Here is a 23013-nt window from a genome sequence, read left to right on the forward strand (position 1 = left end):
GTTTTACTTTTAGATCTCAAGCTCACTATTAGGCATTGAAAAAGCTGGCAATTGACAATGGAAATATGGTGAGAGAATCATATCTATCAATATCCAATCGAAAATCCAATCTACCCGAATCAGAATGATAGCAGACAAAGGGATCGATTATCAATACGAAATTCCCGTGTAATTATAGCCGCTACTGGCCAAATAAACTGCAGGAAAAACCAATTCATGACAACAACAAAAATAATCAAGAACGTATACGATTATCCAGGCGATCGAAATCGAGAAACGAAATGCAAACTTTCATTTGGTAAACTGGTGACCAATATACATCCACCTACGATGATTCGAATTAAATAACGTATCGTTCGTCGAGCAGATTCTGATATCGGTGACTTCGACGAAAAAATTGAGTGTAATGAGATAATCTGACAACCAATCCGATTCAATAAGAAGAAAAAGAAGAAAGAAAGAAAGAAACACGCACACACTCAAATTCAATAACCTTTCGAAACATCATCTTTACATCAGAATCCGCACTATCAACTGACTCTACTGGAAGCATCCCCGCCGTTTCCCCTAGAGCAGCAAGGGCCTCCATCCCTGTGATGGTGATTCTCATCATCCTCTTGATCGCTATCGTCCTCGTCAAAGGGCTTCTGCTTGTGGAATATACAGCACTTCTTCGAGCTTTTCTTCTGCATGAACTCGTTGTCGACGGTCCCTTCCTTCCACGAGACCTTCTTCTTCTTCCGATTGAGACGGAGCACTAGGGTTTCGGGTGGCTGAGAGGAAGAGGATCCGTTGGCCAAGATGACGGTGGTGGTGAGTGAAGGGGAGGAGGCCGTTAACGCTCCGGCAGCGGTCGTCGGTGCCCTAGCCATCTCTGAGCAAAGAAATCAGTTACCGGAATATGAATTGTTGAGAAAGACAGAGGCTGCGATGGCTTCTCCTTTTAATTCCCCACCAAACCGAAGAATCTGTTCCCGCGTATCTCGAACCTCGCCGCCAATGATATTCGAATATTCCATTATTATTATTATTATTATTATTATTATTATCTAAATTTTAAAATTAAACAAATAATTTTTTTATATTAAAAAAAATTACGAATTTATGGTAAATATAAAAAAATTGAATTTTCAATATATATTAAAAAATTAGAAATTAATTTAGTAAATTATTATTCAGTTTTTTCTTTTTCAGGTCAACTGAGATGCTAAATTGGTCGGTGAATTTAACTCAAAACTACGTATTTACACTCAATTTTATTTACCGTCTATAATATGATATTTTAAAGTCGATCAAAGGTTTGAATTAATCGAATGAAATTATACGAGTTTTTAATTTTTTATTACAAAAATACCCTTTCAATTAAATACGAATACTACGACTATTAAAAGGGGATCTTAAACAACAAAAGAATCCACTATCGTGCATACATGCTCCTGAGGTTGTTAAGAACTAAGGGACGATACTCCTATTTCAAGTGGGTCTGTTGACAAAGCTACGGGTACTTGATCAAGTGGGTCTACGGGTACTCGATCATGCGGAGGAGCAGTCTTACTTCATGCAACGTCCTCGTAGCAAGAAGACGTTGTCATGCGAAAGGGAAAAAAATCTTATTCAGAGTTTCGAACATATATAGTTGTAGACACAAATTTAATATATAAACTTTTAAATTTGTATCGTCCTTGAGGTTTAAATAATATTTAATGGGTCAATAAATTTATATTATAGTCATAAAATTAAATTTTTATGTATAACAAAATATTAAATCTTCAATTTTAAAATATCGTAATTAATTATAATTTTTTAATGTAAAATATCGTACATTTGGTGAAGGAATGAATTAAACATCCAAAATTTGGATGGCGAATTTGCTTTGAGGTTGTGGACGAAAATGAGTGAAGGGCAAGTGGCGGTCGTTTCGCTTCGATGATATAATAAAATCGAGATCCAGGGCGCGGCGGTGTGGACTGGGGAGAGATAGAGAGAGAGAGAGTGAAGCTGCTGCTGCTGCTGCTCTGAGTGCCGAAGTTTCCGACGAATAGCGGCGGAGGAAGCTCTACCATGGCGCTCCATTCCAGTTTCACCGCTGTTGGATACGCGAATCCAGTTTCTTCTTCTAGGCAACGGCAATCAGTTCATCTCCCTCACGTTTCGAACAGTTCAATCTTGTATACTCGTCACTGTCGAACCTTACGTTTCCCGTGTTATGATGTTTCTCCCTCACTGAAGGCTACGTTTTCTCGTGCATTAACTGTATGATCCAATGTTTTTTATTCTTTTTTAATACGAGTTGGCTTGGCGATTGATCTCGCATGCAGTGAATGTTATCAGTGTTAGTGGTGTAATTTAGTCGAATTGAATGAAAGCAGGATGCGTATTTATTCATTTACTTATTTTGGTGAACTCCGGGACAAATAGAATGTAAACTGGAGTTGCTTGCTAATTTCTAGAACTTAATTTACAACTAAACACGTTTTAGTTGCAGTATGTACAATGTTCTAGTCTGATCGTCGGGAACTCACTCCATTTGATCCCAACAACGTTTTGGTTAATTGTGTGGTTTGTTAATTTTTTCGATTGAACTTGTTTGTATATGTTGGCAGGTTACGTCTCAGGCAACACCAGAGCCTCTCAGAGTCATGATATCTGGTGCTCCCGCTTCCGGTAAAGGCACACAATGCGAACTTATTACACAGAAAGTAAGCAATTGCCTCCGCCAAGCATTTCTTTTCTCTTGGCTCTTACTGATTTGGAATGTACTCGTTTGCTTTATTATTTGCGGAAAAAAGAGTATGAAGTGTAATTCAATGTGTGTTGAAATTGATTAGTTCCCAAATCATTGGAGTTGTATTATTTCCATTTTTCTTGATGCCTATATATCCTCTGAAATCTTATATGTTTTGACCGAACCTATCTGTTTTCTCTTCACTAACACTTTATTTTTTGTTATTGCCATTTTCTTAATAACCTACAATCTTTGCTTGTGCTCCCATAAATTTATCATTTCTTTATTGCCCGTGGAGAATAGCAGATTGAATCAAGTCATTCTCCTATGTGCAGTATGGTTTGGTGCATATCGCTGCTGGAGATTTACTTAGGGCAGAAGTCAATAGTGGCAGCAAAAATGGGAAGCTAGCAAAAGAGTATATGGAGAAAGGACAGTTAGTCCCTAATGAAATAGTTGTGCTGGTAGGAAAATCTATAATATTGTTTTGGCATTTGGTAATTTTCATCTGTAACATTTCTGTCAGTATCTTGTAGATGGTAAAAGAGCGGCTGTCGCAACCTGATTCTCAGGAAAATGGTTGGCTCTTGGATGGTTATCCCAGGAGTCATTCTCAAGCAGTTGCTCTTAAGGAACTTGGCTTTGAGCCTGATCTTTTCATTCTTCTTGAAGTAAGGGTTGTTTATTGATGCTGATTGAAATTTCAAATTTTGCACTTTTACATTGAATTGCCAACACTGAGGAGTGATGTGTACTGATTGTTCTTTGTTTATGGTTGGGTTTCTATCAGGAGAAAAATATGAATTCAATGTCGACAGATTGATTGGATTGCATGTGCAGATATGATCTTGATTTTTGGTATTTTGAATTTTTAGTGATGTCTAGTGGACCAGCATAACTTTTAGGAAAATGCCGCTACCTTCTGTGAATTGTATGCTAAGGCGATTATAGCTTTTGTTATTGTCTAGTCTTAAGCAACATGTTATCAGAGCTTCAAGTCCAGAACTTACAATAACTTTCTCGTGTTATTGAAGGTCCCAGAAGAAATTCTTGTTGAGAGAGTTGCTGGAAGAAGACTGGATCCCGTTACTGGTAAGATATATCATTTGAAGTATTCTCCACCTGACACTAAAGAAATTGCTGCCAGACTTACACAGCGCTTTGATGACACTGAAGAAAAGGTATTTTCTTCAATACTTTATTTAACTTGGTCTATCATTTCAAATTATTCTCTATGGTGGTGTATATATTTCATAAGGTTTTGTTTAGATCACTCACGGGCAAGCCTTTTAATCTCCATATTCTATTTTTTCCTGTTTCCGAACAATTACGTGGGTGAAGTATTGACTGTGTTCCCTGCAATTGAATTTATTCAGGTGAGGCTGAGATTGAAAACTCATCACCAGAATGTGGAGGATGTTCTTTCCATGTATCAAGATGTAACAGTGAAGGTATGTAATCTAGCCCCCATCATCCACCATTCAGGAGAGAGAGAGATTTGGAGGAAGTCTGGGGTAAATGGCTGTTGTAAAGTTCAAACATCAATCAAATTGCCTCTTATAGAAAAAAAAAAAAAAAACATTACTGACTTGTATAGTAAGTATCAATTGACTCGATCATTCTGCATCAGTTAATCGATATAATACTTACAATACTCGAGGTCCTTCAGTGGTCTCCCTTTTTGTGGGTTTGTTCATTATTCTCCCTACTCGTGGGCTTGTTTTTTTTTTTTTTTTTTTGGATCCTTGTGTAAATGTTGTTTCTCATAAGAAAAATACTACTGATGAACTATTTTCTCCTCCTCAGGTGAATGGAAATGCACCAAAGACAGATGTATTTTATCAAATAGATAGATTGCTAGCAGGACTTTTAGAGCAACGAAAGGATGCTATAGAATCTCTTGCTGCATAGATAACTGTGCACCATGGTTAGGTCCCTTTTCAGTATGTGAGATTACATTCTTGTCAAATGGAATTTTGTTGTTATCATTTATTCTTTCTTTCGGTGGGTAGGGAAGGTGTTCCCTATCTATTACTTTGCATTTGTACTATGGCTCTGTACAGAAGCAATAAACATGTGAAAATAGCATTATGTAGTTATGGGGTGGCTTGAGACGAGAAAAACCTGTTTATTTTTTTTCTTCTTACTTTATGGAGCAATATCAATAGAATGATTGAATGAATTGAAATTTTAAGGAAGAGCAATGAAGTTTTAGGACTTTCTGCTTCATTTTCTGAGGTAATTTGTATGATAAGCATATGATTTTTGATTTTGTAGTGTTCGATGATTTGTATGGTAAGAGTTGAATGGAAACTGGATTGATTGTGTAATGGAGAAAATTATCACTGAAGCAAATGTCATCAAGAGATGAATTACCTATCATAAACTGTTAATTTGGAATCTTTACATAGGTTGAGATTATCAGCTTTTAATAATGTAATAAGTTTGATTGAATTAAATTGAAAAAATGGTTTGAGAAACCTCCTACTCTTAGATGTCTTGTCATACATAATACTAAATGTTGCGTCTTGATAGACTGTAGCATCTCTTTTGGATTAAGATCACGACTTGAAGAACAAACCAAAAGAGGGGGAAAACCCCATACTTTTCGATGTAAGTCTCTGGTCTCTCCTTCTATTTCAGCGAGTTGAGATAGTATGTTATGGGTTGAGAATTTTAGGGACCAAAATAAGGAATGCGTATTATTTGAGGGACAAAAACATTAGTTCTAACTTTTAACACAATTGTAAATTATTCTTACTTTTTTGGTGGTAGGTGCAGTTAATAATTTATGATTGTAACTATTTTAAGAACACAATAGGAGATACTGATGGAGGTGAGAGTCTGGAACCCTCTTCTGTTATTAGGGGTTCTCCTGCCACTTGTACTTCCATTTTCTTTGTTCCTCTTTCTTCCATTCTGAGTCTCTTAGTTTTATCTTCTTTATATAGAAGATTAAAATTCCTTAGGAAGTAAATTCTTCTATTGGAGAATCTTGCATGGGAGAGTGAACACATAAGATCATATCCAGCGGCATAAATCTTTTTACTTTGGCTACAATAGTTTGTTCTTTGCATATGTCATGAAGAGGATCTAAACCATCTCTTATGGGACTGTCAGTTTACTCATTTGTTTTAGAATTAGTTCTCTAGTTCGTTTGGGGTTGTGTGGGTGCGTATCAGGAACTGTCGCTCGTTGATCAAGGAGATTCTGATGTACTGTCCCGTTCGTGACAAGGAAAGAGTGTTGTGGAAGGCGTGTTGTTTTATGATTTGTTGGGGCCTGACTTGAGAAGAATAATATCATTTTTTAGTGGGGTTGAAAGATCTTTAGGTAGGCTTGTGAGGTGGAGGTTTTTCATTTTGTCTTCTCTGATCCCTCCTATCTCTTGCCCATGTGTCTCTTCTTTTCTTTGCAGGACAACAAGAGCTCCTCGTGCAGAAGGGAATGGTGTGTTGGATCTAACACACAGTTTCCAAGAAATCTGCTGTTTGTTAGAATTGAAACGTACATCAAATTTGTTGTAAACATGCCTGTAGATATTCACATTGACACCATTGCTTGCAGGGAGGTGGTTGGTGGATGGATTGTTGAAAAGCAGCATCTAATTCCATTTCTCATACGCAGTATGATCTCTTCCATGTTTTCTACGGTCGGAGTGATCTCATCAAGGATATTGTAAATTTTCACTTACACTCTTGATCGGTAAAAATACAAGACTTGATAATTTTCTGATGTGACACTTCCAACTTGAAAGTTGGAACATGTTCTTGATAGCACATGTAGTTACATATAACAGAAACTTTGTTCTTTTAAATGGTGAGGAAGATAACTTTAGCTGTCTTCAAAAAAGAAAATTCTCTTATGCACACTTCATTTGATGAACTCGACAAATATATTATCCTTAGTTTTATGCTAAGGTCTGACTGAAAATTCGGAGCTAGCTAATTGGGCACAGGTTATGGACGCAAAAATCTCAAGTGCTTTGATCATTACAGCAAAGACTAATCTTACTTTCTTGTTGAAGAACTAAACAAAATCCTTACTGTTTTTATTTGAATTGTTGGTCAGGGACGTTGAAGAAGAGTAGGGATCAGCGTCTAACAGCATCTTCACTACCTCTCTCATTGAAGGGCGAAGTGATGGAAGCTTTCTTGTGCAAAGTACAGCAATCTTCAGGACTTTTATCATGTCATTTTGGACGACTTCAGATTCAACTTTGATGTCCAGAAGCTTGAGGACATTGTCACGGCCATCGAGGTGTGTTGAGACCCAGTAGACAATATCTTTTTCTTCTCCATATTCATTTTCTATTGGTCTCCTTCCAGTAATCAATTCTAATAGCACCACACCATAACTGTACACATCACTCTTTTCTGAAACTTTTGGAGTATATGCTAGCTCTGTAGAGGAAAGTTGTTACAGAAATTAGTTCGTCTTATTTTCATGTTCAACTTGAATCTGATAATGTTGAACAAAAAACACAATACATCTGTATCAATAGAGCAGAAACAAGTTAAGCTTCGAGTTACTTCTTACAAAAGAAGAAAGATGCCAAGTTGATCAGAATGAAACCTTGGTCTTTCAACTTCATAAAATCAGCAGTTCAGTCTCTAAACTGATATTCCTAGATTTTAATTTTTTTTTTTATAATTTAGTCCTAAACTTTAGTATGTAACAATTTAGTCACTATAATTTCAAATTTATGACAGTTTAGTCTCTATTGTGATAAATTTCATCGATATAAGTATCATTTTTTATTACGTAAATGAACTAGTCTTTATAGTTTATGAACAAGTTTGATCCATAAATTAGTTTATCAATCTAAGCATGTAAATTTTTTTGTTTTATTGTTACAAATTGTTAAATATAGGAATAAATTGTTCAGAGAGACTAGATTGTTACAATTTTGAATGTACATCATTATAAACTAAGGTTTAGGGACTAAGCTGTTACTTCCGTGAATGAAGTGTTTTTTTAACTAGTTATTAATGTATGAATGTTAGGATATAAATTTTGTTGCAGAGAGAAAGGTCATGTTAAGGAAAATATAATGAGGAAAAAAATGGGGAGGTTGATTGGAAAGATGTAAAACTCACCAGGAGCAAGATAACCGTGAGTGCCAGCAAAAGTGCTGTGCTCAGAAACAATTAGGAACTGATCTGCAACTCTTGCAACTCCAAAATCAGCAATTTTTGGTTCATAATCTCCATCAAGAAGTATGTTGGTTGATTTTATATCTCTATGAATTATAGGTGGTGAACAATCATGGTGCAAGTAAGCAATTCCCCTTGCTGCTCCCAATGCAATCCTGTACCTCTGATTCCAGTTCAATCCAGACTGTCCACCTTTGATCTGTCTCTGAAGTGCTTCACACAGGTTTCCGTTAGTCATATATTCAAAAACTAGATAACTAGATCCTTCCCTCATTAAGCAGGCATAGAGCTTCAAGATGTTTTTATGCCTTATCTTTCCCAGAATCTCCATTTCTGCTGCCAAAACCTTCATTTCATCTCCTTTCCGGAGCTGCTTAACAGCCACTGTACCGCCATTGTTCTTCAGATCCAACCGATAAACTTTTCCCGTTCCTCCTCTCCCTATCAAATTGTCTTCTTCAAAGCTGCATATTTCATCTGCATCAATTTCCACTGGATGGAATGATGCAATTTTCCATTTTGGAGCTCCTTGTTGGTCCTGTTCCTGATTGGTCTCCAGGCGAGTCTCACTGTGCTTCAAGTAACTAAAACTTACCAACACTAGCCCTGCTAATACACAAACCAAGATGGAGACTATCATACTGAAAAATACAAGTTTATCCACAAGCATCCCTTTCTGCCTATGCTTTCCAGTACAAGTAACCAGACTGGTATTTATCCTTTCTCTGTAGTTTTCATCAACACAGAGTTCTTTGTTGTCCAAAAAGGCTTCGTCTCCACTCATTGCTAGAAGACTGGATGGAACTCTTCCAAACAGCTGATTTCCCGACAAATCTATCGAGCTTAGTTCCATTTTCTCCAAGTATTCTGGGATTTGACCTGTAAGTTCGTTGCGTGAGAGGTTCATCGAGTTCAAAGAGCTGATTAATGAAAATGAAGATGGAATGCTACCACTAAGAGAGTTTTGAGCAAAATTTATGTCCACGAGTCTTTTACAATTTCCAATCTCAAATGGGATTGATCCATTCAAAGAATTTACTTCCAGGTGGAATGATGAAAGTTGCCCGAGGAAACCAATTTCAGAAGGTATTTCTCCATTGAAGTCATTATTACTCAAGTAAAGCCTCTCTAAATTTGTCAACATGCCCAGCTCTGATGGAAGGTTACCTGATAACTTATTGTTTTGCAATATCAATTGGCCCAAGCTGGTCGATAGACCAATGTTTGGGTTTATAACTCCAGTAAACTCATTGTCACTAAAATCAATAATTTTTGCATTAGGAAGAGCCCATACCCCATCTGGAATCCTGCCAGACATTTGATTATTATTGATTCTGAATCTTTGCAGTGATTTGCACTCAGCTAAAGAAAGTGGCAGCTCACCTGAAAATTTATTATCCAGAGCAAGTAAGAACTGCAACTTCCTATTCTCACACAAGAACTTGGGGAAGCTCCCTGAAAATTGATTCTCAGATATGTCGATGCTGAGGAGCGGAGCAAATCTGCCGAAGTTCGCTGGAAATTCTCCAGAAAAATTGTTCCTATAGATTGAAATTGCAATAAGGTTTTGCATATTTTCGAACCCTTCAGGGAACTTACCTGAGAAGTTGTTTTCATATGACTGAAAAACCACCAAATTCCTGAGGTTCCGAACCTCGTCCGGCAACTGCCCATCAAAACTATTTGCAGATATATCAATTTCTTGCAGAAGGGTAAGGTTTGAAATCTCTGGTGGAATTTCTCCAGTTAATTTGTTTTCAAAAAGCTCAAGCTTGTTCAGATTCTGCAACTTGGATATTGACTTGGAGAGGTTACCAGAAAGCTTGTTCCTTGAAAGATCCATTGTCTCTAAGGCCTTCAATTCAAAGAGAGAGACTGGTATTTCCCCTCTCAATTGTGCATTTGCTAGATATAGCCAAGTTAAGTTCTTCAAATTTCCTATTGATTCTGGTATGTCACCAGCCTCAAACTCATTTTCACCAAGCCCCAGAGAATTCAATCCAGTTAAATTTCCAACCCAGATTGGGAATGGGCCAGAAAAGAAGTTGATTGATAGATCTAGAACCTCCAATTTTCTCAGCTGAGAAAGATCAGGAATCCTCCTAACCATTTCATTGTCAGTGAGATTCAATACTCTAATATTGCTACAGTTGATCAGTTGGTAGGGAAGCTCCCCAGAAATGTGGTTTGAGGCCAACGAAAGTATTGTGAGACTTTGCAGAACAGAAATAGATGGAGAAATCTCACCAGAAAGCGACTTGTTTTCCAAGGAAATCTCTACGACTTTCCCGGAAACCCGATCACATGTAATCCCAGAGAATCCACAAGGGGATTCAGAATCAATCCAAGAATCAAGAAACCCCATCGGATCATTGAGATTCTCTTTGAAACGAAGCAATGCTCGAGTCTCGGTCGAAAGAGGCAAACTTGGAACAAAGAGACTCAAAATGAAGAGAAAGATCAACAGGGAATGAAGGGGATAAACTGGGCTCTTCTCCATTAGAAATGAGACTAAAATGCCAACTCAAGGAGGCTGAGAATCCTCAATCTATGTGTAATCTAATCCATGATGGATAGTTCCATTCGACTACACTCCAAACACCTGAAATCAGAGGAAAGGAATAACAAAAACTCCCAAATCATCAACCTTGAAGCTTCATAAATCTGGAAACATATTACACAAAACCAGTGTTTGTTTTTGGATGAATCAAAGAAGGAAAATCAAAAACAAAAACAGCTGTGTAAGAGGAGACAGAGTTACGTTAGGATGTCATTTTTGCCTGATTTTTCTCCATAATTGATATATGATATTCATGATTAGTAGAAAAGAAGAAAAGAGATTTACTTCAAAGCCACTCATAGCAAAACTATTGCTCATAATGGAAGGAAAGTGGAAAGAAAAAGTTTGCATATCATTCCATATATTGACATACTGCTTTCTCATCTTTAAATCTTACCTGCAGGAAGTTACTTCATCTTGCTCCATGAATCCTCTACTGTTTTTCCATCTTCCTTCTCAAACAGACCATAAATTCTGACAAATCTTAATGGGTTTCTTATTGTAGGTCTTTCAAGGAAGAACAGAAAGCTTTCACCATACCTTTTTTGGGTAAGAAGAAGGGAAAGTGATGGTTTCTGCTGTTTGGTTGCTGGGAAAATTGTAAGAAATTATGAAGATTATAGAAGAAATGAAAGGAACTTATGAGTAGAAGTGAAGTTCCTTGGACATGCTACTCTCACTCTGGTGGAACGTTACCATAATGAATGAGAACAAGCACTTAAAGCAAGAAGAGAGAGAGAGAAAGAAGAGACATGCAAAACAGGTAAGGAAACTTAAGCAAGCAGCCAGAGGACTGAGAGAGACCAACTTTGGCGACTTGTGAAGTGCTTTTGTGTTGAGATAGGGACGAGAATTTATCGAACATCGAGCTGCCACAGCATGGCTGCTTCATCATTACTGTTCGGTAATTACTATTGGACGTGAATTCTAAAATTGCATCTCTAATCACTACAAGGTACAAGTACAAATATAAGATAGTTGCATCATTTTTTTTTATATAGAACGGTGCTAACCTGTCAGCTACACTGTGCAGTTTCATCGATTCATTTCCGGCCAAGGAGGAGAGTTTGCATCTTTTTTTCTGTATATAGAACGGTGCTAATCTGTCAGCTACATTGTGCAGTTTCATTCATTCATTCCCAGCCAAAGAGGAGAGTTTGCATCATTTGTTTTTTTCGTATATAGAACGGTGCTAATCTGTCAGCTACATTGTGCAGTTTCATCAATTCATTCCCAACGAAGGAGGAGAGTTTGCATCATTTTTTTTTCGTATATAGAACAATGCTAATCTATCGGCTACATTGTGCAGTTTCATCGAGTCATTCCCGACCAAGGAGGAGAGTTCGCATCATTTTTCTTTTTTTTTTTTTTGGTATATAGAACGGTACTGATCTGTCGGCTACATTGTGCAGTTTCATCGAGTCATTCCCGACCAAGGAGGAGAGTTCGCATCATTTTTCTTTTTTTTTTTTTTGGTATATAGAACGGTACTGATCTGTCGGCTACATTGTGCAGTTTCATCGAGTCATTCCCGACCAAGGAGGAGAGTTCGCATCATTTTTCTTTTTTTTTTTTTTGGTATATAGAACGGTACTGATCTGTCGGCTACATTGTGCAGTTTCATCGAGTCATTCCCGACCAAGGAGGAGAGTTCGCATCATTTTTCTTTTTTTTTTTTTTGGTATATAGAACGGTACTGATCTGTCGGCTACATTGTGCAGTTTCATCGAGTCATTCCCGACCAAGGAGGAGAGTTCGCATCATTTTTCTTTTTTTTTTTTTTGGTATATAGAACGGTACTGATCTGTCGGCTACATTGTGCAGTTTCATCGAGTCATTCCCGACCAAGGAGGAGAGTTCGCATCATTTTTCTTTTTTTTTTTTTTGGTATATAGAACGGTACTGATCTGTCGGCTACATTGTGCAGTTTCATCGAGTCATTCCCGACCAAGGAGGAGAGTTCGCATCATTTTTCTTTTTTTTTTTTTTGGTATATAGAACGGTACTGATCTGTCGGCTACATTGTGCAGTTTCATCGAGTCATTCCCGACCAAGGAGGAGAGTTCGCATCATTTTTCTTTTTTTTTTTTTTGGTATATAGAACGGTACTGATCTATCGGCTACATTGTGCAGTTTCATCGAGTCATTCCCGACCAAGGAGGAGAGTTCGCATCATTTTTCTTTTTTTTTTTTTTGGTATATAGAACGGTACTGATCTGTCGGCTACATTGTGCAGTTTCATCGAGTCATTCCCGACCAAGGAGGAGAGTTCGCATCATTTTTCTTTTTTTTTTTTTTGGTATATAGAACGGTACTGATCTGTCGGCTACATTGTGCAGTTTCATCAATACATTTCTCGGCCAAGGAGAGAGATGGTGAGAGGAGGAGAGAGAGAGAGAGAGAGAGAAAGAGGTAAAGTGAGCAAACTTTTTTTTGGGCTTCTCATATTTGGATGAAAACATAATAATAATAATTCCACTCCTCTTTTTGATTCTTCCACCGCACCGCTACAACATATCCTTCCTGTCTCTGGAATGGTACCCAGAGGAGTGGAATCATCAATTTTTGTCTAACCAAATACGTAGCATTCTCTTTTCTTTATTATTACCCTTTCTTTCAGCCTAATCATTGAATATATTTGAGTTATTCTTATTCCATCTTTTTTCCTCTTTCTTTATTTTATTTTTTAATTCTTACTTGTGTCAGACTGGCAGGATTGGCAGGATTGGATAAAAAAAAAAAAAAAATCCCATAATTGGCAGGTAAGATTATTTCCATTGGTAATTTTCAAGGTGGTAAAAATTTTAAATTATTAATTATGAGTTCAATTTTGCCTTGGTTTATACTTTTTGGAGGTGAAAGTTCATGGTAATTCTATTCGATTGTTATTAAGTTTCTTAAAAAAGTAAATCCGTGCATTAATTTTGATTTTTCTCTGAACTTTTAATAGGATGGGCTGAGGCTTTTGGCGTCCTCCTGGTCGAGCAATGGGTAAGTCTTATCTATTCACCTCTCGAGGCACAATATCTTGGGTTTCATAAATAAAGTTAGAAATATTTACAATTTGATAGCTACGAGAGTGATAACTAATAGTCAATTAGTCAATTGATCCTAGTTCAACGGGTTAGTTTTATATCTTTCAAACAATAATATATTTTATTTTAAGGTTCGGGATTTATTATTATTACTTTTTTTTTTACAAAAATTTAAAAAAAGAGGGACAGTTTAAATGAGAGTCACATGGCTTCCACAATGACCCATTGCCCTTTGTCTTTAGGTTAAAGAAAGAGAATGGGCACAGCCAATCAGCGGCCCCTTAATTTGCTGGAAATGACCCTATTATTTTAGGGCATTTGGACCTACCATTTTTGGGATATTTAGTTATTTACATATTAATTCACCAACTCACAATTTATCTCTTTTCATTATTTACCTCTTTGGCCGACACAAAATAACAAAATTCATATCTTTTTTAGTTTCAAAATAAATAAATAAATTTTGTTTTATTTCTCTAATGTGTTTATAAGCTTGAAGATTAAGCATACCGTTTAATTCCAAACCAGCAATCATGTCCTGTAAATTCTTAGCCTTATTTGATTTTTTTTAATAAAAATGTATAATTAGTTTGGGACATAAAATTAAAATTATTGGGTATTTAAATTTTAAATTTATTTATTTGTAATATACTTTTTGAAAATAAAAGGACTAATTTAAATAGATTCTCAAAGTAAACTCATAATTTAACTTTTTTCCCCTTTAAAATAATTATCACTTTAATTAGTTTTGATTAAATAGGAAGTAAGTCTGTCCTCGGAAATTCAAGCAGAAAATAAATAATAAAAATTAAAATTAAAAAAAACGATAATTAAAGAGAAAAAGGTAATCTTCTAGAAGAAATAAGAGTGAACGTACGGACGTAAACAGAATGAGAAAAGGGGTGGGCCCCCGACGGGTGAAGAGGCCGACGAAGGCCACGCGCGTTCAGTCCACTTTCCTCAATAAACCATATTAATTGCATTGGCTATGAAGCGTTATTTTGAGCGAGTGGCCATTCGTTTGACATGTAGGCGCGTCGGATTCACTATCCCACTCAATTTTGTCACAATCATCATCACTAAATTTTGAATAGATTTTTGTTGAATTATGTTATGTGAATATAGTTTATATTAGACAAGACCTCGATTAGGACATTGAGTCCTCTTCTAACGGGGCCGACATTCATCCACATAAAGTACTAAGTTACTTACGTTATGATATTGTAACGATATTTTAACAGGCTGCACTAATGAATTATTGTTTTCAAAATTAACCAGTGATTGGTTATTATATCGATGAAGAATAAATCTCTTTAAAAATTGTTCTTCAGCGAATCATCGGCCACAGGATCTAGAATAACAAAATGCCTTATATTGTGACAAAATGGAATTCTTTTGCTCTCTTAACACTTGATTGATATCCCAACCACTTGATCGAGACCCAAATAGGATTTTTAACGAAGTCCACACTGAACTTGCAGTTTTCTCGATAGACCGTCAAGAAGAAGTTGATTAGTTTATTTTATTTTATTTAATGGGTAGAGACTTATCATAAATAAAATTAGTTCAATAATTTACGTTCTTTTTTAAATTAAAAAATTCGTAAAAAAAAAAAAAGTCAACTGCCTAATAAATATTTGTTAGAAAATAACTTTTAAAAGTAATTTTAACCTAAAACTATTTGAGTATGGGCCTTATTTAGGCAATTCAATGGGCCAGCGCCCACCGCACTGGATCTGTTGCTCACTTGTTGGGCTGCGTTTAAATCGTAGCCCACTAACCGGCCCAATGGGCCTTCCGTACTAAAGTTATTACACAACCAGAGATAAAGAATTCCATTTATGCTAAATTGATAAAATTACCTTTAACTTTTCACATCCTCTGAAAAAAAAAATAATAACTATAAACTTTCAAATCTTTTAATAATAATCTTAAACTAAAAAAATCTAAGAAATATCTTTAAAGTTTTTAAACAAAATTAAAAAATATATGTTAGATGAAAATCATTAATATTTTTTTTAAAAAATACTCTTAAATTTTTAAAATGTTTAAAAAAATACCTTTAAATGTTTTTTTTGGTATTTTTTTTAAATCATTAATAAGCTTATTTTTTAAAAAAATATATTTAAAAATACCTCTAAATTTTATTAAAAATTACAAAAAAACCTTTAAATTAAAAAAATAAAAAATACACTTATTATTAGTTTCACGTTTCAAAATTACAAAATTTAAGATATAATATTAAAAAGTTTGATGATTTGTTAGATTAATTATTTTAATATGCATATATAAAATATTTATTTTGATTTTGATTTTGTATTTTTTAAATTTTATGATTTTAAAAAATATTTAGATCTATCAGATTTGGTATTTTTAAAGGCTAAAATAATAATTTTTTAAAAGTTGAGATCAGAATAAATGTTCTTAAAGATAATTTTCAAAAGTATTAAAATCAAAATGAATTAAGAATTCATTTAAAAAAAAAAAAAACCTACGAATTTATTTGTCTGTAAATGAAAATTATTAAAAAAAGGAAGGAAAAAAATCCAGCTGTTTCTCGAGTTTTCAAAATTTTCGAACGCCAAAAAGGCCATCGAAGAATCTAGAACAAAATGGCGCGATCCAAATCCATCATTATTTTCCTTTTCAATGCACAGATGTGCTGAAGAAATTATTTGGATTCCATAGTCCATCAGAAATCATCTCTGCAATTCGACGACGAAATCGAGACCTCGACATTGAAATCCGCAGCTGAATCTGTGAGATCGGCATTTATCTTGTGAAGCTTTGATCAAATCGAAGTTTTCGAGTCGGTTAAGTTGGTGAATTCTTGTTCGAACTGTTTCAGTTCAATGGCTGTGGGACTGGAGGAGAAGTCGGAGAGGAAGGGCGGAGTAGCGCTTTATTTTCCTGCAAATGACGACGAGCCTTCGCCGGCATCGTCATCTACTCCTCCTAAACTGCCTCGCAGGCTTAGCCGTCGCCTAATGGAGTCTAAGGCGCCGTCTACTGCGGAAGAGATTGAAGCCAAGCTCCGAAAGGCTGATCTCCGTCGTCAGGTTTCTATCTCGGGCCCTATTGTTCTTATATACGTATTCCGATTGTTTTTCTTTCTTCAGTATGACGTGCCGTACTGGATAAAGATAGTCCAACCTTGATTTGTTTTGAAGGAAGTTATAGAATTTCTTTTTGTCGGTTGCCCCAAACCAAAAACCAAGAAATGCTTAGCGACAACCTTCGCCGGGTGCTCTTTTCGTTTGAATTACAACAGACTTCGATTTCTTCCGTAGAAAAGTTGTTCCCGACTCGTTCATGAGTCGTTTCAGTTGTTTTCTCTCTTCAGTTTTTTTTTTTTTTTTTTTTAGAATATAAAAACGTTATTTATATGTGCGAGTAGGCCAAGAGACAAAGAGCTGGGTATTCGATGGAGAGACGAAGAACAAGTGATATTGTTCGTGCTAATATGAAGGGGGTGTCTAAGCAGGACCCAGCGGCAATTATAGCAAGGTACAAGATCCTTATACTGCTTCATTTTTTGGATTCTATTCTAGCCTGTTTACTATAATTTCCCATTAAGACGTTTCGGATGTTAGAGTTGTCTTAATTTCGACTGCTTGGTATGATTCGGTCTTTACCTGTGGTATTGAAAGTTTCGACATGGTGATCAAGTAACACAGTTTGATCATTTATGTTATGCATCTTGCGATCAAGATAAGAGTGACACAAGGGTAGTTTCTACATCTTCTTTGGCGTATTTTAGGCTTTTGCATTTTATTTTTAGTCTGTATTGCTGGAAACCATGCTTTTGGATCGTATTTGAAGTTATCGAAGGTTGAGAACCCATGCTCGAAAATCCTTGCATTCCTTTCACACCATAGATGCGGGAGAAAGTTCTGTTTATCACCAATCATAATGTCTTTTTTGCATCATGGAAGGGATGTCTCACAAAGACCAAGGCAAGAACACCAAATATTTCATTCGTAAAACTACAGACCAACCAAAAACTTCCAAAATTGAAAAGCATATGAACAATGGGCAGATGTGAAGGATGCTCTAAGTAGGAAAAAAAAAAAAAAAAACACATCACACACCATGAAGGAAAGATGCCATCTCATTTTCCCACCAAGATTAAGTTTCCATAAGAAATTTTTTATTTTCTTAGGATAAGAGTCCTTCCAAATCACCAAAAAGAGGTTGCTCGAGTCAGGGACAATATCATGAATTTACTCACTTGAGAGCTTTAGTTGTGAATGCTTTGGTGAAATCAAGAGGTCATAGCCAAGAGTCATCTACCAAACTTTACAAGATTGTTGAAAGAAGATGAGATAACCTAAATCATGAGAAGAAGTCCAAGCCTGTGCAACTGTAATACTTGGCTAGTAGACAGTTGAAAAATTCTAGGAAAGGCTGTAGTAGCTACCCCATAATTCAACTAGGAATCATGCCCAAAAAGATGTGAGAGTTCCATTGCCAAGACGTCTTTGCACCTGCAAAGCAACAAGATCTATGGTAGAAGAAATAAACCTCCTATGTGATTTAAATGAACCTCTAAACATTTGTGTTGGCCATATAATCGAAAAATCTGATTGACGCCCATGTTGTTTCTTCTTCTATATCTAAGAACTGATTGAAGGAAGTAATACGGGAGAATAAATTCATGTTCCCTTTGTTGGTGGGCAAGTATGCTTAGGGGCTGGAACATCAATTTGAGGCATCAAGAGTAAGAGTAGAAGAAATGGTTTGGCCTTAGGAGGGTTTGGAAGAGAGAAAGATTTGAAACCTAATGATATGCAGTGTATTGTGACTATTTCTATTGTTGTCAAGGATACTGGTTCAGTTTTAGCTTGACTCTGTATCTATGCTTTGCCTGCTTACTTTCCCTTCAGTTATCATTCATCTCTTTTTCCTGTGAAATATTATGAATTATAATGCAATCTGTCCCATCTTCAGGTGCTGGAGGAGTTTTGTACAAACGAGAAAAACTACTTTTGCTTTGGCAAAAGCATTTCAAGCATTAGATATTACAAAAGAATCTGTGAAGTCTATGCAATTTGAGCAGCTTGCTTCTAAGATCAATGCAACTGCAACCATACAAACTGTAAAAGCTTTACTTGTTCGCTTAGAGAGTAGATTCTCAATCTTGAGAACAACTTCTGGAAATAAATTAAGCATGGAGAAGGTAGATCACCTTCTCAAGCGTGTTGGATTTCATGGCAGAAGCAGTAATCAAGTAAACAAGACAGGTAGATCACAGACTATTGGCTTCAGGAAAGCTGCAAGGGTTCCCTCTAAATTATCTAGGTACCCTGCCAAAGTAGTGCTTTTTGCTTATATGATATTGGGGCATCCGGAGACAGTTTTTATTGGGAAGAGTGAGTTTGAAAATGCATTGCTGGAGTCGGCATCAAATTTTGTTCAGGAATTTGAGTTGTTGATTAAGATTATATTGGAGGGTTCCTTACGAACCATGCATGAGGAGCAATCTTCAGCACCATCTTCGATTAGATCCCAATTAGAGATATTTGACAAAAGATGGTGCTCTTACCTTCATCACTTTGTGGTGTGGAAAGACAAGGATGCTATATTTTTCGAGGAGAACATGAAGGGTGTTGCTCGCCAGTTGGAGAGTTTTATGGCACAAACTTCTAAGCTGAGATTGGAAGGTGATAATAGTAATATCGCACATGATACACAGGTAATCCACTTTGGCTATAGTTTCTATAGCATTTTGAGCAACTAAATCCTAGTTGGCTAATGGTTTGTTGGACTCATCTGGTTGATGGTAGGTCAGTGAAGAGCAGAAGATACTGAAAGAAAAGTTACAGCAACTTGGCAGTTCAGAAAATTCTTCATCAGTTGCAGGGTCAAGCTCCTTGGAATTGGATTCTGAATATTCTCCAGGGTTCCGACCAGTAGAAAATTCTAAGCCAGGTCTGCATAGCATATTGGATGCTTTGTTGGTTATTTGTCTGTAATGATGACTATTCTTGCTTAAGATAGATGTTTTAATTCTTTTTCCTATAGTAAAATGACAATTTCCTTCTGTCAAATTTATTGCAGAGCAACCTACAAGCTCCAGTGAAATGCTAGTCACTGAGAATGAGTTGGTTGCAAATGAGATTGTCCATGATTATCACCATTTCCTTACAGTCTCCTCGAATGCTCCAACTGAAGCTGAAAACAGTTTAAAGGTTGGCACTTCTGAATGTTTCGTTCTCTTTTCTGATATGTAAATGACAAATAGCGAAGGAAGCATGCATTTATGATTCCTGGACTTAGCTATTATACTGACTTACGTAGGCAAAACTGAAAAAGACGATGGAAAAAGCATTTTGGGATGGCATCATGGAGTCTATGGAAGAAGATGAGTCTGATTTCAGTTGGGTTATCAAGGTCCTGAAGGAGGTCAGGGATGAATTGTGTGAGACGTCTCCGCCGTCCTGGAGATCAGAGATTGCTGAGAAAATTGATATTGAAATTGTTTCACAGGTACATCTAATTTGAATATTTATTTAACAATTGGTGGCCACATTAAATGGTAAATGGTAATGGAGTATCGATCTCTCTCACTAATTTGTCCTTCATTTCTTTGGTGGTTGAAGATTCTAAATTCAGGAATTCCGGATGTGGGTTACTTCAAACAACTCCTGGACTTTAGTTTAGTCACACTGCAAAAGCTTTCCGCTCCAGCGAAAGAGAAAGAGATGGAAGCAAGTTACCAGAAGTTAATGGAAGAGCTGGGAGACGTTTCCTGTTCTGGAGAGAACTCCAAGCGCCCATTCGCTCTCTTGATGGTCCAAGGTTTACGCTTCATTCTACATCAGATTCAGGTCCGTTTTTGGTCTAGTATTTCCTACCTCACATTCTGGGTACAGTTAAATATAATCCAATTCAAGTATATGCAAAGGATGATAGAAGTAAACCATTTCAAAGGTGTAACACTTCTCCATCCATTTTCGTTTTGAACTTTTTATCACCAGAACTAGTCTGTTCTTGTGAAACCTCCTCAACAGATTGCCAAGTATAGCTCTTATTTATTTATTTATTTATAAGATTAGGATGGTACCGGTGTCCGAGCTTCCTTAAACATGGATTTTGAGTCCTTTATAGGGAGATTGAGTAATTGTTATTTTCCTCTTCCACCTATTCTCATGATTAAGTCTTCATCAGTCTCATAATTAAGTCTTCATCATTCTCTCAATTACCTTTGCTGCTGCGCTGGGATGTCCATTCATGGAATTTTACAAATGGGTATATTTTGCTCATAGTATGCTCCGCAATTAATTCTCAAGCTTCTTTCCTCCTGTCCAACTTCTTACTTAATTCTAAAGCAGTGATGTTATGATCACATTATCTTCAGCCAAAAGGCAGGTTATGATATTTTAGGGGTATCATCTTTCTCAGAAGCTAATGAATGAGATGAACCAAGGCCCTAAACTTCACCTATCTAAATGGCATTTGGAGCTTTGATTATATATGCAATGAGATGACAGATATAGCGTAAATAGGAAAATTGCGCATAGCGGAGTCTCCATTTGGGGAGAGCTGTGTGATCTTTCTTTATCCCATTCTGTGTTTCTTCTGTGTCTCCCTCTAGAACTCCAAAGAGAACATATTTTCTTCTCACTTCTCTGACGAACAAATGGTTTTACGTTTCTGGTTTTGCTAGTCGGAAATATATATTGTTTGGTTATGCCTGTAAGATACTTTTCCACGTTGATTTGACTGAACTTCTATATTTGGTAGCAGAATCTAAAAGAAGAAATAGCAAATGCACATTTAAGGATGGTGGAACCGCTCATCAAGAGCCCTGCTGGTTTGGAGTATCTGAAAAGTTCATTTTCTAAGCGATGTGGTTCTCCTGCTGATGCACCTACCTCTTTGCCTCTCACAAGGCAATGGCTTTCATCTGTATGGCCGAATGTGGAGCTGGAGTGGAAAGAACACACTGATTCTCTGGCTTCTGCTATATCAAAAAATGCAGGAGTTCAGCCAGAGAATCTCCCGTCTACCATACGTACCGGAGGAAGTAGTCTGATTCCATCAAAGATCATCAGCCCAACCTCTGGAACAAGTAGCCATGGTAACTCCAGTTGTCATGTTGTATTCGTATTCTTCTTTTCGACTTCGTTTTTATCCGAACTCATCAGATTTAACAATGGAGATTTAATGTATTCAGGCAAAGAACAACCAGAGTGCAAGGGTGAGAGACTTGATTTATTAATTAGGCTTGGTCTGCTAAAGTTAGTAAATCAAATAAAGGGGCTCAGCAGTGATACTCTGCCGGAGACTCTTAAGCTTAATCTCGCCAAGCTCAGGACGGTTCAATCTCGACTTCAGAGGATCATCGTCATTTCTACCAGGTTGGTGAAATTTGCAGCTCTTACCTTTAAGCTCTCTATTTTGGTACTAAATTATCTTCTATTTTAGTTATAGGGTTTAGTCTTTTTGTTTCCTTAAATTAATTATAGTTTATCTTAAAACTTAGTCTATAATAAGTTATTTACTGAAAGTCGAGGTGCTATAACAAAACGTTTGAAAGTTCGAGAAACAGGAAAGCAAAAAGATATAAATCGAAATCTTATTTTATTCCTGTTTTACAAAGTATAGTCTTAGATTATGATAATATATGGTCATATAATCTATTCTTATATAGTCTTACTTTGGAAATATCATGTCCAGCTTGTTGGTCATGCGCCAAATTCTTCTCAACGAGAGACTGGTCTCCAATCCAAGTGAAGTCGATAGTATATTATCGACATGCGCCAAACGCCTTTGCAATCTCTTGGACATTGTCGAAAACGTTGGAATACTGGAGATCGTTGAAGCCCTCGGCATTGTCTTAGTCGATTGTGATTCGGACCCTAAAAAGCTCCAAGCAAGAAAGCAGATCATAGCAAACATGTTGATAAAAAGCTTACAAGAAGGCGACGTCGTATACAATCGAGTTTCACGCAACATTTACCTGGCCATGCGGGGCGTTGTGCTCGGAGGAAGCAGCAGAAAGGGAAGGCAACTAGCGGAGGCATCCCTTTTGCCCATCGGAGCAGGATCTCTCACCGGAAAGGTGGTCGAGGCAGCAGAATCTCTGATTGTTATGGCTGTTGTGTCTGTGATCGTTCATGGAGATTGGTATAGAGAACTGATGAAGAACTGGTGAGATCGTCTCAAATGGTAACAGATTGTCTTAAATGTTTGTAAATAAGGTAAATTCATATGTAAATTCTCCACAAATGGGAAGATTTGGTGTGTGTTTGTTTGAGTTTGACGGTGCAAAAAATTTAATGTTTTAGATAATATTTGTGTTTAGATATATAAAAATTTGTTAATTATGTTTATATGTTTGATTTTTAATTTCATCCTTATTAGGTTTAATTTTTAATTTTTTTTAAATAAGTAATTAAATTGTGAAATTAAAGCTTAGTCATAAACACAAAATTAGTCACTAATCACAAAATTAGTCACTAATCACAAAATTAGTCACTAATCACAAAATTAATCACTAATTTAGTGATCTGTCTTGAACTCGTCTTGTAA

General features: G+C 36.4%; 4 protein-coding genes and 1 long non-coding RNA gene across 6 annotated transcripts; 3 read left to right on the forward strand and 2 right to left on the reverse strand.

Annotated features, from left to right (window-relative positions):
- Positions 1-265: 265 nt before the first annotated feature.
- Positions 266-990, reverse strand: LOC111445533 (protein phosphatase 1 regulatory subunit INH3-like). Its single transcript, XM_023083976.1, has one exon. The coding sequence runs from the start codon at positions 870-872 to the stop codon at positions 531-533; it is 342 nt and encodes a 113-aa protein (XP_022939744.1). The 5' UTR covers positions 873-990; the 3' UTR covers positions 266-530.
- Positions 991-1873: 883 nt separating this feature from the next.
- On the forward strand, positions 1874-4923 carry LOC111445530 (adenylate kinase, chloroplastic-like). The gene is made up of 7 exons (XM_023083970.1): positions 1874-2253; positions 2604-2699; positions 3061-3189; positions 3262-3396; positions 3760-3906; positions 4102-4176; positions 4532-4923. Exons 1-7 carry the CDS (start codon positions 2062-2064, stop codon positions 4634-4636), a joined length of 879 nt encoding a protein of 292 aa, XP_022939738.1. The 5' UTR covers positions 1874-2061; the 3' UTR covers positions 4637-4923.
- A 1645-nt stretch (positions 4924-6568) lies between these two features.
- Positions 6569-11256, reverse strand: LOC111445516 (receptor protein-tyrosine kinase CEPR2-like). Of its 2 annotated transcripts, XM_023083943.1 has the most exons (3): positions 10839-11256; positions 7825-10483; positions 6569-7128 (listed from the first exon to the last, which is right to left on the reverse strand). In XM_023083943.1, the coding sequence occupies exons 2-3, from the start codon at positions 10379-10381 to the stop codon at positions 6755-6757; spliced, it is 2931 nt and encodes a 976-aa protein (XP_022939711.1). In that variant the 5' UTR covers positions 10382-10483; positions 10839-11256; the 3' UTR covers positions 6569-6754. The 2 variants fall into 2 exon arrangements, with proteins under 2 accessions (XP_022939711.1, XP_022939713.1); XM_023083945.1 differs by having other exon boundaries at positions 7825-11256.
- A 1304-nt stretch (positions 11257-12560) lies between these two features.
- On the forward strand, positions 12561-14049 carry LOC111445534. The gene is made up of 3 exons (XR_002710869.1): positions 12561-12853; positions 13148-13203; positions 13392-14049. It is a non-coding gene; the product is annotated as an uncharacterized LOC111445534 (long non-coding RNA).
- A 1975-nt stretch (positions 14050-16024) lies between these two features.
- Positions 16025-22812, forward strand: LOC111445518. Its single transcript, XM_023083946.1, has 10 exons — positions 16025-16535; positions 16874-16983; positions 18427-19171; positions 19263-19407; positions 19537-19667; positions 19777-19965; positions 20079-20306; positions 21226-21559; positions 21656-21839; positions 22159-22812. Exons 1-10 carry the CDS (start codon positions 16329-16331, stop codon positions 22634-22636), a joined length of 2751 nt encoding a protein of 916 aa, XP_022939714.1. The 5' UTR covers positions 16025-16328; the 3' UTR covers positions 22637-22812.
- Positions 22813-23013: the final 201 nt, after the last annotated feature.

The sequence above is a fragment of the Cucurbita moschata genome, unplaced genomic scaffold, assembly GCF_002738365.1.
Source record: "Cucurbita moschata cultivar Rifu unplaced genomic scaffold, Cmos_1.0 Cmo_Scf00007, whole genome shotgun sequence".
In the NCBI taxonomy this organism is placed as follows: domain Eukaryota; kingdom Viridiplantae; phylum Streptophyta; class Magnoliopsida; order Cucurbitales; family Cucurbitaceae; genus Cucurbita; species Cucurbita moschata.